Raw genomic sequence first — 20350 nt, forward strand, 5'->3', positions numbered from 1 at the left:
GTTATTGGCAAGGTAGAGAGCTTATTGAGTGGGTTGACTCTCACAATGGGGAGTTATCCAACTTTCTGAATTGTGGGACACATTATCATTTGATACAATGAGCTGCTCTTGTTTTATTTCCCAGAAAAATGATGGTGGGGGGGGATGTGCATGTGTGCATGTGTATTTTATAAAATAAAACACTTTACTTAATTACTTCTTTACTTATTTATTTTTTATGTTAGAAAAGGTGAATTAAAATTAATTTCATTAGGGGAATTTCGCAGCATCCTTTGAGATCACAGAATCTGTACTCTGGAGATGGCCAGAGGTAGTGCATGAGCAAGCAGCCTTAGAAACATAGTTAGAAATCAATGAAATCACTCAAGTCACAAGAAAGGCAATCCTTAACTGTGGCTTTTCTCCTCCAGGCAGTGATGAGCTGAAGCCGGAACAACAGCACCCTCTCCCTTCCTACCTGGAGTACAGGCACAACGCCTCCATTCAAATGTATCAGACCAATTATTTTGCCAGCAAATGTGCCGAAAGTCGTGACAGCAACTCCAAGAGTTTTAACATTAAGCTTGGAGCAGAGATGGAGAGCCTAGGAGGGAAATGTGATCCCAATCAGCAAAAATTCTGTGATGGACCACTGAAGCCACACACTGCCTACAGGTTAGATGTATTTCATGGCCACGGTAGAGGAATGTGCTGCATTACTAGGCGCTCAGCTGTCTGAGCATCTGATGCATGTGAACTTCTGGAGATTAATCACCGTTACAAGAGTACTCTACATTTTTCTGGGTAATTTATGAAAGTTTTTTTCTGCCTCCATTCGGAGGTAATGTGTAAAGAGGGCCTTCAGCGTTGTGCAAAAGCTCCAATTCTTTATGTGCAGAATTGAAGGTTCTTAATAGATTGTTCTTTCTCCCTACAACTTCTTTAATATGCATCAAATAATTTATGATGATAGCTATTATGAAATGTCCAAATAGCAAGACTCAGTTTAGGGAGACCCAAACAATATGAAGTTATATCTTCTACTTTTAATGAGGACTGGAATTAACACTTATTTACCTTTTAAAGCATGTAAAGATTAAAGTGCTCTGGTCCAGACAGAACTCTTGAAGGGAGTAGGCCCCCTGAATGAATGGCGGCACCCTCTCCTCCCACTGAAATGGCAGATGAAAAGGAGCCGCTGTTTAGCTTTGGCCCCACGAAGCGCCACTGCAGCCAACCAGCCCTTCCAGCCCTAGGAATTGGTGGTGCTCTTCTGCGTTGTTTCCGGAAAACAGATACAAGCAGGAGTGCATAGCATCCCAATCAGGGTTCTCAAGAGGAAAGGAACCCAGGCTGCTGTCTTGGATGTGCCTATAGGCATCCAAATGATTACTTCTGCGGACAATGTGCCTTCTCTGTTGGGTGTTAACAGAGCTGATATGCAGCCAGTATGGCAGCAGTAATGTTCTCCATGAGTCAGTATCCTTTCTGGCTGGGTGGTGCTCAAGTCTTACTGACTCTTACATATTAGTCCTGAGTGTCAGCAAAACAAACTCTTCTGCCAGCTCCAGAAGGGAACTATGACATAGCATCACACCTGAGATTGCTCTTAGCCCCTTTCTCACATTAACAAAGCCAGGCAGATGTTTTTCCTACAACAGAAGACTCACTTTTGGCAGGAACTCTGCATAGCTACCTGTGCCCCGGATTCACCACAAGCTGCAATTGCCTCCCAGGCAATGTCAGCACCTCCAGAGTAAACACATACAAACTTATGAGTGATATTTACTTCAAGAATAGACCATATGAGCCTATCTGAAGGAGACAGGGACAGAGCAAGGGAGAAACATACGAGGGATCAGAAAACTGGGATCCTTTAGTTCCTGTAAGAATTAAGAGATGCCTCAGCTCCTTGGTTACCAGGGCTAATGGAAACTTGAGCAAAGTCTTCCAAGGGTTATTTTTTTCTTTTTGAGTTGGAAAGTTGTGGCTGTTTTTGTTTGTCTGCTTATGGAAAGAGAAGGAGTGAAGATGACTCATTACTACATTCCAGAGGGACAGAATAAGAAGCTATAAACAATTCGTGTCTGGAACAGAGCTTGCCAGTCTCTGTACATACCTCCTTCCTGTCCATAGTAGCTGCTGAAGTCTTTGGAAGAACCCCCACATTTGAGTTCCGGCTCTGCTACCAGCAGCATTTCTGCTCTCTAATCCTAGCTTTCCTCATCTGTAGAGCATGACAGGGTTGTCCTGAGGAGTAATGTATGTGCTAGATCGAACCTGGTCATATCCCTTCTAGATTATGGTCTTCTTGTGGTTTCCATTCGTCTACAAGAACAAGTGCAGATCCCAGAGCAGGGCATACAAAGCCCTCGCCTTCTCTCTCCTGCCTGCCTCTCCAGCCTCAGTGCCTCCAATCATCTGCCCCAAGAACACCCTGTCCTCTTGCTATCCCTCACTCCTCAGAGTTCCCGGGATGTGACATGGTTCAGTTAGACCTCTGAGTTTTTTGGGGTTTTTTGGGGGGGGGGTTTTTTGTCTTTTTTGTGACCTGCACTCAGCCAGTGAGTGCACTGGCCATTCCCATATAGGATCCGAACCCGCGGCGGGAGCGTCACCGCGCTGCACTCTCCCGAGTGCGCCACAGGCTCGGCCCAGACCTCTGAGTTTTTGCATATTCTTTTCATTCGCTTTGGAATGCTTTCCACTCTTGTATGGCTGGTGAATTCCTTCCTTCATACACTTCAAAAACCAGCTCAACCCTCAATCAACCCCACACCACCCCTGTCAACCCAGGGCTGGGCAGCTGGGTGCTTCCTCAGCTCAATTTCCACATCACCCTGTCTCTACATCCCTCTAATCTTTCATTTACCAGTGGCTTTTAACCCTTTAGCAAATTACCTGCCCTCTTCACTAGACCATGAGAGCTCACAGTCTAATAGGGAGACAAAAGTATCATTGGTTACGAAACAATATGGCAATTACCTGGCACAAAGGAGGTGTTCATGAAATGTTATAACAAAAAAGGGCTGAGCCAAGATGCTCTATGAAAGATACACGTTCTTGTTATAGCTTAATCTACCCATGGTGTACATATTTGTCTTCTAGAACACAGCTTTCCTATATTTCTGCAACTGGCATTTGGTCCAGTCCTGTTAAAAGCATGCCAGGCTGATAATCTGATAAGAGGCGACACAACCTTTCAAAGCACATGAGAGAACCATGTGCTGAGTGGCCTCTTGTGTGGTGGCCGCTGAGCGCTGCCTCCGTGCAGTCAGAATGCCACCTTTCTCAAGATGATAATCACCACAGTGACCCTTGACGCCAACAGGTGTCTTTTTTCCCAAAGAGAATAGGTAGACAGGAAAAAACATGGAAAAAGAAAAATTAGGAGTGAAAAGAAATGGGAAATGGTAGGTTTAGCTGATATGCAAGTTTAGTATGTCAACAAATGTAATGTGTTCCTGTTCATTGTTGGGTTCCTATTATCTGTATGTATTATTAGCATTGTTTCATATGGGAAGAGAAAGGGCAGATCATTACAGTGAGAGATAGTTTGGAGGTTAGGGAAGTGCTGATCTGGTTTTGTTCTTATTCTGTATAGCACAGAATGTGACCACAGTCGGGTAGTCAGCTTCTCCTGACCTCATTTTCCTTGAATAAAGGGAAGTTGAACCACATCAACTCTAACTTTCTGTTATAGCATTCTGATTCTAGACACATTTAAAATTGAAATAATTTTATCACATATCTGTTCATTAAAACAATGTCTTACTTATATTGTGGTGCTTATCATATATTCAATATATGTTTTATTGGCTCCTCTGTGGAAGGTACTGGGCCGGGTGTTGTGGGTGGTAAAAAGATAAATAAGATGAGCTGCCGCTGTCAAGGAGCTTACAAAGTAGAGCGAGAAAGAAGGCCAGTCTGTAAAGATAGAGGCAGAAATGTTGACAGGCATGAGAGGGGTGTAGGTAAATAAATGCTGTGATGGTTCAGAAGGCTTCTTGAAGAACATATCATTTTAAATGGTCATTTAAAAAGGAGGGAGGGATTGGAAATATGGAGATAGGAACGGGAGGAGATGCAACAAAGGGGGAACTGTGGGAATCAAAGTGTGGAAGCAAAAATACACACATTGTTTAGAGAAGAGCCAATAGGCCAGTTTCAAATGGGGTGCATAAAAAGGGGTAGCAGCAAAGACCGGGAAGATGGGATGGGACTGGACTGTGAGTGGGTGCCGAGTGCTGGGCTAGGGGTTGTGTGTCCCATTTTGGAGAGAGTTTTAAGGGAAGAGTTGGTGATGACCCACTAATTTTAAGCCAAGCTTAACATGGGTCATTATCTCCTTCCTGCGTTCATAAAGGTCCTTATTCTTCTGCATCCATTCTGTGTTTTGTGTTTACATCTGTGATTTCTAGAATTTCAAAGAAGAACATGTCAAGGTTGTTATATCCAAATGCTTTTATTTTACAGATGAGGAAATTGAGGCATAAGGAACTTTAGGGACCGTTCATTTAATCAGCAGCAGAGCAAGAGCAAGAGCTCAGATCTTCTGGTTCCCAGCCCAGGCTCTTTTTCCCATCCCCTCAACAGAAGTCATTACTTTTAACCAAAAATTAAGCCAAGAGGAAAGAAGAGAAATAGATCTCCACTAGGAGTCAGAAAATATGGAGCTTAGTTTTCTTTCACCAGCTTCCTCTGTGATCTTGGACAAGAAGACATGGAATCTCTCCAGGCTTCAGGTTCCGAACCTCTAAAGTAATATAATGAGCTTCCTTATTATGTTGAAGAAGTTGAAGATGATCAAATAGAACCATGTTTGTAAAAGTCCTCTGACACTTATAAATCACTATACAAATATAAGAAACTTTAAATCAGAGACACTCCTTTCAATTTCCAAATGTATGATGAATTAGCAACACACACCAACTCCTCACCTTTGCATTTACTGTGTAGCAACTTCTTGTTACCCTTTGTGGACATTTCACAATATACTTCCATCGAGAGTCTCGTTACTTCTGGAAGTATAGCTTTTGACTTGGAAAGGATCTTTTAGACGTAGAAATTATAGATGTGGTTGACCAATAACATCTTAATGTTCATTTTACAAGATTACAGTTGGATCTGGGCATGGTTTAGAAGGAGGAGTCAGAACTGTTTGCCTTGGCCTGGTACTGCTTCAGCATGTCACAGGACATACCTAGATACCTTTGGGTTGAACAAATATAGATTTTTTTTTTTTTAAGGAAAAAGGAGTCTTCCAATCACTTTCATAGAATTTAACACTAGCATAGTTTTTCCTATATAAACCAAGCCTATTACTCTATCAGTGAACCTACTGTCAGAGAATCTCCAAGACAGAAGGAACACAAGAAGTCACCCAAGCCAAATATTTCTTGTTGATGACAATAACTATGATATTATAATATTTTTAGATAAAGGGCTCTTTAGAAAATAACTAGTGCCAAAAATATGGGGAGATAAGTAAGTTAACAACAATAATAATATTGATATTTGAGCCACTTGATGACTCTAATGGACATCTCTGAGTTACTGCTCCCACAAGAGAACTCCGTCTGGATCCTGCCATACCCCTCAATCTACTCCTCCCCAGTCTTCCCTCATGTTAATAAATGGCACCTCCATTCCTCCAGTTGGTCCCCAGACAGAACATGTGAAGTAATCCTTGATTCCACCCTTTCTTTCATACTCCACATCCATCAGCAACGCTTTCAGCTCTTTTTTGGAAATATTCAATATTTCTCACCACCTTCACCACTACCATCCTGGTCCAAGTCGCCATCTGCCACCTGGATTACTGCAGTGCCCTTCCAACTAGCTTCCCCTCTTCTGCCTTCACCCCCTCTTGTCTATTCCCCATGCTGCAACAGCCAGCGTGATCCTGCTGAGCATCTCCAGTGGCTTCCCATGCCACTCAAGCAAAAGCCTAATTCCTCACTGTGGCCTCCTAGGTCTTACGTGGTCTGGCCCTGTCTACCTCTCTGACCTCATCTCCGACTACTCCCTCACTGTGTTTCAGCCATGCTGGTCTCCTTGCTGTTCCTCAGACACTGCAGGAATGCTGCAGCCACAGAGCCTTAAGCCTGAGGTTTCCTCCACCTGGAATGCTGGCTCCCTCTCTCGCCCCTCTCAGATTTCTGTGCAAATGCCTTCTTCTCAAGGAGCCCTTCACTGACCATGCTGAAAAAATCAGTCCCACATGTTCTATTCCCGTTGTTTTCCATCTCCCTCACCCTGCTGTTTTCTTTTTCATAGCACACATCACCATCTAACATCTTATGTTTGCGTATTTATTGTTTGACTTCCTCCATGAGACCTAATCTCTGGGATGGTAAGGACTTTGTTTTGTTCCTTGCAGTATCTTCAGCTTCTAGAACAGGGGCTGACACATAGCAGGGGCTCAATAAATATCTGATGAATAAATCAATAATGAACGCATTAACCCAGGTCTGTCTGATTCATAATCCATATCTTATCCTGAATACATATTGACCAGGTGCCCACCTGTTTCTCCCCGATCACCTTTTCAGCCAGTCTTACTGTGATCAGTCACTAATTTTCACTTAAGTAAATTGGTTTTCTTTTCAGAATCAGCATCCGGGCTTTTACACAACTGTTTGATGAGGACCGGAAGGAATTCACAAAGCCACTCTATTCAGACACATTTTTCTCTTTACCTATCACCACTGAATCAGGTAAGGCTAACCTTTCCACCTTCCCACATGTTCTACCACCCACCATGTCACCCATGAGAGAGAGAGTAGGGAGATCTGGTGACTTGGCCCATGGTGGAAGGAACATTTATTATCACTTAGAACTTAATCTTTGTGTGATGATGGATTGATGTTGATTAGAGGGATGTACACCTTCTACAGGAGAATGGACTAAAAGGGGGTTAATCTAGGGGGAAAAAGATAAGTACAAGATTTCTTCTATTAAAAATGAATTATTTTTTAAACAGTGGGTGAAAAAACATTAAAATCAAGAGCTTGCACAGGCAAAAATGTAAGTTGGGACAAAAGGGTTTCAGTTTTAAGTGGGAATTTATATATGCATATACATAGAAATGCACAGGAAAAAAGACTAGAAGAAAAACACCAAAGTATTAATGATAAGTATCTCAAAGTAGTGAGATTATAGGGGATTTTTCTTCCTTTCATTTATTATGTGTTGGTTTTCACTATTAAAAAATGTTAATTTAAAAGGCTTTACATAAATTTAATAAAAGAAACTTCTCGAGTGTATTAGAGGGAAAAACTGAGCAGTAGTAGCAAATATTTACTGGTCACCTTCCCTATAAAGGTACAAGTTTAAGCATTTTACATAGAATAACGTATCTAATCCTCACTACACCCTTTTGAGGTAGATGCTGTTATCATGCTCATTTTAAAGGTAAGGATCTGAGGCATCAAGAGATTAAGTAACTTGCCTAAGATAGTACAGCTGAGATCCTGACATTTTCTGCGTACAGCCTCTGCACTGCATGGTCTCTGAATATTTTCATCACACTGAGAGCAGATCACTTTCATCACCTTGCTCCTTGACTCTGTTGCCTGTCACAGCCTTTCCCTGTAGCCAGTGTTCTCCAATGCATGGTCTCTTGGTCTGGGGAAATTCTTCTTTGTAGCTAAAACAGTCTCTTGTGCTGCTTGACAAACGATGACTCAGCCTAGCAAACATTTCTATCTATTTATGCCAAATACAGGGATCATCGTCCACTTTTCAAACCAAAGAGGGATCAGAACCCAGTTAAGAGGATTTAGAAGTGTTTGCTTATAATTTAATGTAAGGAGGTACTTTGTAAATACAATTCTTTCCTATTTGAAATATTGTTATACAACAAAAATTGTATGTAGTCCAGTAAAGGAATATAGTGAACATATATTCAAAAAGAATACTAACCACATTAAAAGAAAGATGATTGTGCTGATGTGATGAGTCTTGAAAAGCAACTTCAAAAATGGGCTACTCCATAGCTCTAAATATAAGAGGTAAAATAGCAACTTTTTTTCTTTTTCAAACACAGTGCTAGGCCCTAGAGATACAATTTTCAAATGTAACACATATTTGAGTGGGGATTCTAGGGTCAACTGTTCCTACTTTTCATGTTTTCCTCCACTATTTCTCAATCCAAGGAGTGTTTTGCTCATTTGTTCGCTTTTAAGCTTCAATGATTCTTCTTAAAGATTACCAGGTTTTATTTAAAGAAAAAAAAAAAAAAGGAAGGAAGGAAGGAAGGAAGGAAGAAAGAAAGAAAGAAAGAAAAGAAGTGGGATTTGCACTACCACTGGCATAAACTTTTAGGGGTCATCCAAGAGGCTACCTTTTACCACCTCTTATATCACTGTCTTAAAATGTTCCTTAACTTTTTAAGGATTTCTGCCCTTAAAAACTAGCATGGCACAGAGGAATCTGATTGCTTTGAGTTCAAATCTCAGTTCCGCTACTTCTTCTGTGACTTCTTACAAGTTATTTTCTCTCTGAGCTTTTGTTTTACTTATCTGTAAAAATGGGACTATTACCTTCTTCACAAGATAGCTGTAAGAATTAAAGAGATAAAACAGTAAGGGGCCAGCACAGGACCTGGCACATAGTTAAGTGTTCTAATGTCAATCCTCCTCCCTTGTCAGGTTTCTCTCTGAGCTCACTTAAAGTGTATGGCTTCCATATGCTTCCCACAGAGCTAAGCAATCAGCAGGCACTTAGTTAATTTGGTCAGTGAATGAGTAACATTTCCCTTTCTGAATGAGCATAGTTCCTTGAAGGCATAGTAGGTGAGACTTCAGAACTGTGTATGTTTATGTGCTGAGAGAAAATCTAGAGTGGGACACATTTAGTTTGATCCAGACAAAATCAGATTTTCCCCGAAAGTGTTAAAATCAGGGGGGACTTGTTCTATTTCTTATCACTATGAATTATACCAGCTAACATTCTGCTCAGCCCATTACATGAATTAACTCATTTAATCTTTACAGCCTGGTTTGAGGTAAACACTACTGTATCATCATTAGCATCCCCTGGGATATTAAATTAAGGCTCAGAATAGTTAGGTTATTTGCCCATGGTCACAGAGCCAGTCAGAGGCAAAGCTTCCCAACCCCAACCAATGTACTAATTAATAGGTGATACCTCAGTGATCTGTTCTGTGTGTCTCCCCACGCCCAGACCCAGCTTCCAGGTGCCTTACTTAGCACAGGGTCAGGCACCTCAGGAGTGCCTCATAAATGTGTATGGGTTGACAGATCTGATGCCCATAGGAGCACGTAGAACTGTACAACTCAATACAAATCAATCTAGCCAACTGAAGCTGCGGAAAATCAGTATCCTACAAGGAATAAAACATTCTTCAGTAACTACGTTTTTCAGAACTGGAAATGTTGATGTGACTGTTTTAGAGTCAATACTTTTTTAAAAAAAGTATTGCTCAAAACTCTTAAACAGATTAAAAGAAAAAAATCAAATATCTACAACCAGAAAAAGGTTCCAGTTTTCCCAAATTCATACCCACCTCCATTAGGGATAGCAGCACTCACACAGAGGATTAATTACTCACTGAACTGTCTATTGCCCAGTCTACAGATACTTCCTAGGGCCAGCAGCACCATGCCAGACAAGAAGTAGATGCTCAATAAATGTATGTGAATGAACGATGGAGATTTGCCAATGTCAACTCAAACTAATACAGCTGGGGAAAATAATGTATTAAAGAAAACCTCTTCAGACTGGACATATCCCAGTTAAGGGCTGTGGATTTCTAGTATGCCAGTGAAAATATCAATCTGGAGCTAGGGGACTTAGTCTGAGGCTCTGTCCTGCCACTCACTAAGCAGGGATAATTGTCCCTGCCTTCCCTTTTTTAGGAGAAAAGTTTGCAAAATAAGGATTTTGCTTTTGTTTTCATGTAGCCAATGAAAGCTCATTAATTCAGATTCTATAAAATTTCATTAATTCAGGTTTTACCTGAGGTTGAGCTAAAGACTTCTAAAATACTCTGAAGGTAGAGTATAAAAAGAAATTGAATAAGGTCGACAAGATTTAAACAATTAAGGAGAAAACTTTCTAAGAGTTCAATAACACCCAGCATATATGAGGGGTCTTCGAAAAGTTCATGGAAATATTTGCATTCTCTTTTAATTTCATTTTCCATGAACTTTCTGAAGTATGCTCATAATTGACAGAACAATGATCTCATTTTTTCTTTTAATAGGAGGTTCTAAGGAGGACTAGAAGTGGTTAAAAATAATAAAAACAAAATGACACTATTTTGAATAATCTATAATATCGACTTTTGCAAATTAAGCTTGTTTCCTGAGCTGCTTCCATTAATTGTGTTTATTGCCAGTGCAGCTTAGCAAACATTTAGTGAATGCCAGCTACAAGGCTGAATAAATAAAAATAAGACAAGGTTCTGGTTCCTGCCCTTAAGGAGCCTATGTCAAGATGGAAATTAACTGTTATTTCTCACACTGACAAGTGCCTTGTCAGAGATGATAGTGCTGAGAAAAAAAAAAAAAAAGAAATTTCTTGAGCTTTGCCCGGGATCCACTCCCATATTGAGAGACTCCATCTTTAAAACCCCCACCATGCCTACATCACAAGGGACTTCTAAGGAGCAATTGGGACAGTGGATATTAAACAATCAGGTGCTATAGAGACTACCATGGGAATAAAACTGGCAACTGGTCCCCGGGTGGAATGGCTAGCTAGTCCCCTAGGCCATTTCCACAGAAGCAGGCACAGCCTGGCTCAATGATCATGGGAGTGCTGCTTCTGATATCTGTGTGTCCCTGGGCCACCTGGGGGACAAGGGACCACTCAGGTGCTTTGCTCCTACTCACCAACAAAGTGAAGAGATGGACCCATGTTATCTCCAGCAGATGTTAAAAGTAGAGAAGTAGGGACATGATAGCCAGACAGCAATTAGGGCCACCTCTGAAAATCTTAAATCAGAAGCCACTTAGTCCCTTCTTTAAAAACTGTGTTTCTGGCAATAATTTCTTGGATATGACACCAAAGGTACAGGTAACAAAAGAAAAATAGACAAATTGGATTTCATGAAAATTTAAAAATTTTGTGCATCAAAAGACACTATCAACAGAGTAAAATGGCAACCCACAGAATGGAATAAAATATGTGTAAATCATATATCTGATAAGAGATTAATATTCAGGATATAAAGATAACTCCTAAAACTCAACTACAAAAACAACCCAATTTAAAAATGGGCAAAGGACTTGAATAGACATTTCTCCAAAGAAGATATACAAATAGCCAGTAAGCACATGAAAAGATACTCAACATCACTAATTGTGAGGGAAATGCAAATCAAAACTACAATGAGATACTCCCTTATATCCAGTAATACTATCAACATAACAGAAGTGACAGTGTTGGCAAGGATGTGGTAAGTGGACCCTTTTGTACAAAACAGTAACACTTTTAAAAGGAAACACAGGAGTAAATGTTTGTAACTTTGGGTTAGGAAATGGTTTCTCAGATATAGCACCAAAAGCATAAGCAACAAAATTAAAAATAGGTCAATTGGATTTTTAAAAATGTAAAACTTTTGTGCTTCAAAGGACACCCTCAAGAAAGTGAAAAGACAGCCCACAGAATGGGGGGAAATATTTGCAAATCATATATCTGATAAGGGTTTAGTATCCATAATACATAAAGAATTCTTACCTTACTATTTAATAAGAAAAAGACAACACGATTTAGAAATGGGCAAAGGATCTGAACAGACATTTCTTCAAAGAAGATGTACAAATGGCATATAAGATGCTCAACATCATTAGTCATTAGGGAAACACAGGTCAAAACCTCAGCAAGATACCATTTCATATCCACTGGAATGGCTATAACTAAAAAGACAATAACAAGTATCAGCACGGATATGAAGCAATTGGAACCCTCATACATTGCTTGTAGGAATGTAAAATGGTGTAGCTGCTTTGGAAAACAGCTTTGCAGTTCCTCAAAATGTTAAACCTAAAGTAACCATGTGACCTAGCAATTTCACTCTTAAGTATATATGCCCAAGAGAAATGAAAACATATGTCCACACAAAAACGTGTACATGGATATTCATAGCAGCATTATTCATAATAGCCAAAAAGTAGAAACAACCCAATGTCTGTCAGTGAAGGAATGGATAAACAAAATGGGACATGTCTATACAATGGAGTATTAATCAGCCATAAAAAGAGAAATATTGACAGATGCTGTTAACACGAATGAACCTTGAGAACATTCTGCCTGAGTAAAAGGAGCCAGTCACAAAAGACCACATATTTATGATTCCATTTACATGAAATGTCCAGAATAGGCAAATCCATAGACACAGGTGGGTTGAAGTGGGTTAGTGGTTGCCAGGGGTTGGGGAGAGGGAGGAATGGGAAATAAATTGCTAATACTCATACATATGAGGCTTCTCTATGGGGTGATGAAAATGTTATAAAATTCATTGGTAATATTTGCAAAATTCCATGACTATACTAAAAACCATTAAATTGTACAATTTAAATGGGTGAATTGTGTGGTATATGAAAAAAGCTGTTCAATAAAACTGCTAAAAAAAAAATGGGCTATTCTTACCTGTTCATAAACTCCCAGTGGCAATATCATATCAGATAATAAAAATGAGATTTCGTTAAAATTTTTGGCAAAATTGGATTTGCCAAAACCCCAGATGTGAACATGTTTTATTTAAATGAAATAGCATTTTTATCCTGGTGGCAAACCTAGGGCCTTTATCTCAGGTTCCCCCAAGCTTTACATACAAGCGCAAATGAAGTCCAAAATTCCTTTCTAATCTGTACACCATTAACTCCAAAATTATAATATCCTGCCTGTTACAGGGTATTAGCCAGCATTTCCTTTTATCAACCGCATACTTCTAACCTTTGCATAGTAAATGCCTCAATGTGGGTAATACTGCAGTTCTGTTGGTAATAACATTACTTGGGACATACTGCTTCAGTAGCTCTCTCAGTGGTCCCGTAGCACTAATTTTCCAACCTGGGAAATTTTGTTTCCATCTGGATTATTGTAGAGCCCTTGTTTGGAGTTATCGAAGGTGTGAGTGCTGGTCTGTTTTTAATCGGCATGCTGGTAGCTGTCATTGCCTTATTCATCTGCAGAAAGAAAACGAAGTAAGTACCAAGATCCCTTTGGTGATGGGCTCACAACTTTAAAGATGCGACTGAAAACGCCCTTTAGCCCGAAAAGTAAGAAGGAAAAATAATTTAATTTCTCCAGGTTAAATCACCATTGTTTTCTCAATGAAAGCAAAAGTCAGACTCAAATCATGACTCACTTTTCTTCAGCTCCTGTACATACCATTGATGAATTTGGCCCTTACCAAATGATGAAGGGCCATCTGTAGCTTTATTTAAATATGAAATAACTCCTTTCACACAGGAAGAAAACGTTTTTGTGTGGTTCATATACTCACAAAGATGGAGATGTTTGTTAATTGTATGCCCAAGTGCTTTTCTGAAATATCCTGAAAAGTGTGGCTGACATCATCATTTTGTGGCTCACATCTGCCATCCTAATTTAAGAAGGGACCAACAAGAACCAAACGGCATGTGGCCCCAGAGCCGTACCCTCTTCTCTTAGGAAATTATTTTTATTTGGCATATTGTCCTCTTTCTTGCAGTCATGTCTGGCATCTGAGGTTTACTGTTTTTTGTGTGTTTTTTTAAGGAAAGTTTTATTGAGAGTGTGGGAAGTGATTGTGACCCATAGCCAAAAACCAGGAGACAGATCTTCAGTTATAGCAGAGATCCGTCTCTGAGTGGGAAAGATCTATGTCTTTATGCTCTTCCTCCCTTCTTCTCCCTCAAAGAAATGTTGGCTGAGCACAAATCTACATGAATACTGAAAAAATCTATATTTGCACAAACATGCACAGCCTTACCATAAATGGAAAAAAATTGTTCAAACCAAGTATCACAACCAGAATAAAAATCCTCTCCCTTATATTTCAGCCATGGTCGAGAAAGGCCCTCTGCCCGCCTGAGCATTCGTAGGGATCGACAATTATCTGTCCACTTGAACTTGGGCCAGAAAGGGTAAGCACCCCATTTTCTGTCATATAACTTATTAAAAGATGGTATTATGGGGGCCGGCCCCGTGACTTACTCGGGAGAGTGCGGTGCTGGTAGCGCCGAGGCCGCGGGTTTGGATCCTATATAGGGATGGCCGGTGCGCTCACTGGCTGAGCGCGGTGCGGATCACACCGTGCCAAGGGTTGCGATCCACCTTCTGGTCAAAAAATAAAAAAATTTAAAAAGACCATATTATGTGAGATCTGCTAACGAGGTCTTTCTTCTTCTTTTGGCTTCCCTTCACAGTAACCGCAAAACTTCTTGGTAAGAGAGAAGTCATTAATTACTCTATTATCTGCTTTTGAAATACAACTCAGACTGATGATGACATTTTCCCTTTTCTTCAGTAACTTTCTTTTCTTTCTGTTTCATTTTTAATTACAGCCCAATAAAAGTAAATCAGTTTGAAGGGCATTTCATGAAGCTGCAGGCTGACTCCAACTACCTTCTATCTAAGGAGTATGAGGTACAACTCAGACACAATGCTTTAGCAGCCATGTTCCTCAGCAGAATTTCCCTCCTAACTTTTACTGTGGAATCATAGGCTAATTGGGATCAGGAGTTAGGGTGAAGCTTACAGTCTCAGCTGAATGCTGTTTTATGCTTGAAACCACTCCCCGCACAATATACCACCTAGACTCAGAGGCCAGTTCAAACTCCAGAATAGCACAGCACACAAAGTGCTACCTGGATGCGGTGGTAAGAAAAATGGACAAATGTCGAATGCAAACCTAATGCTGTCCCTTATTCAGCCTGGCCATTTGCTTGACTGCAAGACAAAGGCCAGGCTGGGAACTGAATCCAAAGTCTGGCCAAAAGTGCGCAGACTTTGGATTCAGTTCCCAGCTTGGCCACTCATGTGACCTGGGGCAAGTTAGTTATCCTGTCTGAGCTTCATCTGTAAAATGCTGATAAGAACACCTCCCTTGTGGGGCTATTGGGGATCAGAGCTAATGCATGCCAAATACAAGGCATTGCATAAACAGTAGCTAGTGTATATAGTTTATATTACCATGTATCTCAAGGACAGTATGATTTGCCTTATTCCATTTCATATTCTCCATTTGCAAATTTATGTTTGACCTAACAGGACTTAAAAGATGTGGGTCGAAACCAGTCGTGTGACATTGCACTCTTGCCGGAGAATAGAGGGAAAAATCGATACAACAATATATTGCCATGTAAGTTTTGTGTTGAAATGTGTAATACTGTCTTCCTCTAGCCATTTCTGCTCTTTTCCAGGAATAAAATGAGGCTAAAGAAATACGGTATAGCTGGATATGGAAGATCTCAGGCTCTGAATCTCTTTAATAAGCAATGACTTATATGTTACCTTCCCTCCAGAGGGATAAGGACTGGTTCAAATTCTTCTGTGAGAGGCCTCATGCTGTAGACATTTCCCCATGTGGTCCTACTGCTTCTCCTTAGAGGCTAAGAGCAGTAATTGCTCTTACAACCAGAGCTCTGACATCAAGCTGACCTGTGTTTGCTTTAAAAAGTCTCTAGTTAACAATTTTTTAACAAATTATCCTTGCCCCCTTAGGTAAAGCAATAGAAGGTAGTTTTCCTGGATTGTATTCATTCCAGCAGTGAAAGGGAGCTGGCCGCCCCACCAGGCAAATGACATAGTGTTACAGAGGAAAGCACAGACGCGGCTTCATATTGTTTCCCTTGCTGGGTGGTATGTGGGCCACCTTTCAACCTGGGGCAAGTTAGTTATCCTGTCTAAACTTCAGCTGTAAAATGGAGATAAGAACACCTCCCCTGTGGGCCTGTTGTGGAGATCAGAGCTCAAGTATGTCAAATACTACACATTACATAAACCATAGAAAAATCACCCCAAAGCTCAGCAGCAAATCTCTCCATAAACTTCCTTTCAGATGATGCCTCACGGGTGAAGCTGTCCAATGTGGATGACGACCCTTGCTCTGACTACATCAATGCCAGCTACATCCCTGTAAGTGAACCACTGGGCCCTCGTGCCTGGGATGAAGCTTTGAGGGGTGGCTGCCCTGGAGATGCCACTCCTCCTACAGGTTCCCACCATTCTCAGGTCTGGAAACATTTGCAGATTGTACGAGACCATGTCCAATTCCCATAAAATGTGGAGTATCCGATTCAGTTATTGCTGAGCCTCATTTTTCACAATGGCTGCAGTCACATAAAATTATGATGAGCCCAGAATGCATTTTCAAAGGTCAATTTCTCTCTGCAGCCCTCAGCCATGATTAGCGCTCCCTAAGGACGATGGGTCTCTACTGCTGAGGCTGCCTACCTCGGGAAGTCGATCCCATGGTATTTGGATTCTTGAAAACCACAGACACAACTCAAAGGTTGCGTCAAACTTTTGGGCTCTGATTCTGGCTAGCATCTTGCCAACTTCCTACATTATACTACGGTGGAAATAGCTGTAAATTAGACAAATCTGAGTTTGAATCCCACCTCTGTCCCTTGCAGACTCTATGACCCTGGGCAAGTTATATCATCTCTCTGAACCTCCATTTCCTTTCCCAAAAACTGAGGATAGTAATATTTACTTCAAACAATCATTTAATCACTCAATGAACACTTATTAATCAAGTGCTAACTCTAAGTCAAACACTGAGCTGTGTACAGTGGTAGGATAAGATGGGACCCTGACCCTAAAGGACCTCTCAGAAAGTTTGGGGCCTCAGAAATTACAAGGCAGTGCTTCTCCAGTGTTAACATACATTTGCATCATCTGGGGATCTTCTTAAAATGCAGATTCTGATTCAGCAGGGCTGATGTTGGTCCTGGGGTTCTGCATTTCTAACAAGCTCCAGGTGACCCCAATGCTGCTGGTCTGAGGCCCACACTCTGAGTAGCAAGAGGCTAGAGTTGCCACAGAGCCTCTACAAAGAGGAATACCGTCCAGCAGAGAGAAAGATGAAGAAAGGTTCAGTCAAGCAGGCAACATGCTGAAAATAAATAAGCATTAGCCAGATGAGAGGCAGTGTTTGGTGGGCAGGGGTTGTGAGGTGTCAGAGGTGACATAACGTAGACACCCTGAGAAGAGGTCAGGAGACAAAGAGCTTCGACTAGGATTTACCAGTAATTCTGTATTGCTGGAGTGCAGAATTAGTCGGTGAAATATCCTAGCTCACAGAATCAGGGTTAAGGTTTAATAAGACCAGTGAAAGTCCTGTCCCACTGCACTTTATGTGGTAGATGTTCAATCAGCAGTGGTTTCTCTTCCATTTAGCTTCCCTTGCATGATATTCTTACCAAATTATTCCAATGTCAATTACCAAAATAACTAAAACTCTTCTACGTTAAATAGGGAAGGAGCCTGATCAAAGTCAGTCCCTCAGACAGACTATACACATACACAAGCACCCAAAAACCACATAATAGAGGGTGAAGTGTTTTCTAGATCATTGCCTGGATCCTCCATTTGCTTTTTAGTATAGACCCAGCCTAATAGAAGGGAATGTGGCTCTTAACAATAGTTCAATGTTTTGGCCTTTGTCCCTCCTGCTCCCAAGCCTTGACACTTGTGTTAGTATCTTTTTCTCAAGTCAGGGACCTCGCAGAGACCTTCATATCAGCTAATCTGCAGAGCTAACTCTTTGTTTATAGTTCTGAAGAGGCCCATTGTTTCTGACTCTCCATATTGTAAATTCATTGCAGGGCAACAACTTCAGAAGAGAATATGTCGCTACTCAGGGGCCGCTTCCTGGCACCAAGGATGACTTCTGGAAAATGGCGTGGGAACAGAACGTTCACAACATTGTCATGGTGACCCAGTGTGTTGAGAAGGGCCGAGTGAGTAAACAGCCTTCCTGATTTCAAGCTTTGCTTTCTGCCACCTGGATGGAACTCTACCCCTCCATCCAAAGTTAAACCCCACAAAATGAAGTAGAAATCCCTTGAAAACATTGTTAATGAATTAAGCCACTAGCTTAAAAAGGAGCTAATAGTAAATCCAGGTGATGCCCAATTCAGACGCTGGATCCAAGGTTTCAGTCAAAGCTGTTTCTACTTGAGGACTGGTATTATCAGAAGTGCTGATTATACAGAAAGATTATCTGGCCACTTCTCTACTCCATCCTTCAGGGTACGACTAGGGGAGAGACCCTGCCAGAGCCAGAGGGCCAGTCCCTGCTCTCAGGAAAGAAGTGAGTGTGTCTAAAACTCACTTCTTTGTGCAGATACAAAGGTACAGTTGGCCCTCTGTATCTGTGGGTTCTGCATCTGTGGATTCAACCAACCAAGAATCCAAAATATTCAGGAGAAGAAAATTGCAGAATTTTTTTTCTTGTCATTATTTCCCAGACAATGCAGTATAACAACTATTTTCATAGCATTTACAATGTATTATGTATTACAAGTAATCTAGAGATGATTTGAAGTATACAAGAGGATGTGCACAGGTTATATGCAAATACTATGCCATTTTATATCAGGGACTTGAGCATCTGCGGATTTTGTTATCTGTGGGAGGTCCTGGAGCCAATTCCCCATGAATACTGAGCAATGACTGTAGATATCTGGACAAATTAAGCAAATCTCTTGTAATGCATTCATAATCCTCTACTTTATATGGTTATTTTGAGGATTAAAAGAGAGATTACATGTAAAGTGCCGAGCATCTGTGCTCAATGAATATATACGTTCATAATCCTCTTTCTTCTGTCTTTGTACATGTAAGGGCGAGCTTAGCTAAATGTTCTGACTTCTCACAGATCTCTTGGCACATGGCCCAGGTTCGGACAGTAATATAAAAATATGAACAAACAAGGCCAGGAAGACAATGCCTTCCTTTGCCCTACTAGATCTTTCTTCAGAAAGAACAATAAATTGTAAGTCATGACTCATCTGCTAGTGGAACTGGAACGCTGAGGAAATCAATAAAAAACTTAAGGCATGTAACACTGTGCCTGAAGGTGAATGATCCCAGCGGGGAGTGGGGCTGCTCCCTGCATAGTGTCTCTCCTTCACTTGCAGCAGCAGCTCAGCTTCGGCACTGGCCATGAGCAGGTTATATAAAAAGTAGATGGTCAAATCACTTTAGCAGCTGATCCTGGATTCCTAACTCAGGAAAGCATTTCAAGGAGGGAAAACCCAGGTTTACAAAGGAGTCATGTTTCCAGACTCACTTTTTTTCTGTCTGTCCTCTTCTAGGTTAAATGTGACCATTACTGGCCAGCGGACCAGGATTCCCTCTACTATGGGGACCTCATCCTGCAGATGCTCTCAGAGTCCATGCTGCCTGAGTGGACCATCAGGGAGTTTAAGATATGCAGTGTATGTCAGTTTCTTTGACTTCATTTCACAATCCAGCTGGGAAAGATGAAGGAGATCTGTGAATCCCATTTTTGCTGGTTCCTCTCCGGTAGCTTCAGCCCTAGGCATTCCTGCATGGCACCGTTGTCTAATCAGAAGGCATGCCCTGGATCGTTCCTCTTATGATCATGCTCTCCGTTCTTACAGGAGGAACAGCTCGATGCACACAGACTCATCCGACACTTTCACTACACGGTGTGGCCAGACCATGGAGTCCCGGAGACCACCCAGTCCCTGATCCAGTTTGTGAGAACTGTCAGGGACTATATCAACAGAACCCCCGGTGCTGGGCCCACCGTGGTGCACTGCAGGTACCTGGCCACCTGGGAGCGAATAAAACGGCAGCCATTTGGGGGACGTGCCTGGGAGTCTGAAGAAAGGCATATGCATGGGGAATGGAGGATTTGTCTGGGCAACCGGCCTGCCTTGCTCCCGGAGGATCTTATTATGCTCTTTTTCTTCCCAGCCTCGCTCCTCTTCACTGACTTCTCCTTTTCCACTTCCTTCCCTTCCCACCTCTCTCACCAGTCTCCTCTGCCAGCCTTCTCTGTCCCTGTTGCTCTTTTTCTTACACTATGAAATGCAAAGTCCTTACATGACTTCCATGCCTTCTCTCATAGGGCCTCATCTCACCCTCAATCCAAGTTCCCAACAACTTTCCTCCCAGTCTAGCCAAGAAGGTGACTGCACAAGCTTATTTTTGCCTCATGCCGTTCTTACTCCTTGGGATGGCTTTCTCTCTCTCCTGCACCTCCAGAAGCCCTACCCATTCTTCAGGATCCCTGTTCTAGACTTCCATCCAGGTCTAGCAACATGTCTTCATTCGTTTGTGCTGCTATAACAAAATATCACAGACTAGGTAACTTATAAAACAATAGGAATTGATTTCTCATAGTTCTGGAGTCTGGGAAGTCCAAGATCAAGGC

The 20350-nt window shown here is 41.4% G+C and overlaps 1 protein-coding gene across 2 annotated transcripts in view; it reads left to right on the forward strand.

The window, feature by feature from the left end:
- Positions 1-20350, forward strand: part of PTPRB (protein tyrosine phosphatase receptor type B) — a 111623-nt gene that overhangs the window by 81140 nt on the left and 10133 nt on the right. For both annotated transcript variants that reach the window (XM_063074620.1, XM_063074621.1), the window contains 11 exons: positions 411-654; positions 6592-6698; positions 13058-13157; positions 13998-14081; positions 14364-14381; positions 14502-14583; positions 15208-15298; positions 15998-16074; positions 17769-17903; positions 19263-19385; positions 19572-19735. In XM_063074620.1, the coding sequence (XP_062930690.1) occupies positions 411-654; positions 6592-6698; positions 13058-13157; positions 13998-14081; positions 14364-14381; positions 14502-14583; positions 15208-15298; positions 15998-16074; positions 17769-17903; positions 19263-19385; positions 19572-19735 (1225 nt within the window). The remainder of the gene's footprint in view (positions 1-410; positions 655-6591; positions 6699-13057; positions 13158-13997; positions 14082-14363; positions 14382-14501; positions 14584-15207; positions 15299-15997; positions 16075-17768; positions 17904-19262; positions 19386-19571; positions 19736-20350) is intronic.

This window comes from Cynocephalus volans, chromosome 12 (assembly GCF_027409185.1).
Source record: "Cynocephalus volans isolate mCynVol1 chromosome 12, mCynVol1.pri, whole genome shotgun sequence".
NCBI lineage: Eukaryota > Metazoa > Chordata > Mammalia > Dermoptera > Cynocephalidae > Cynocephalus > Cynocephalus volans.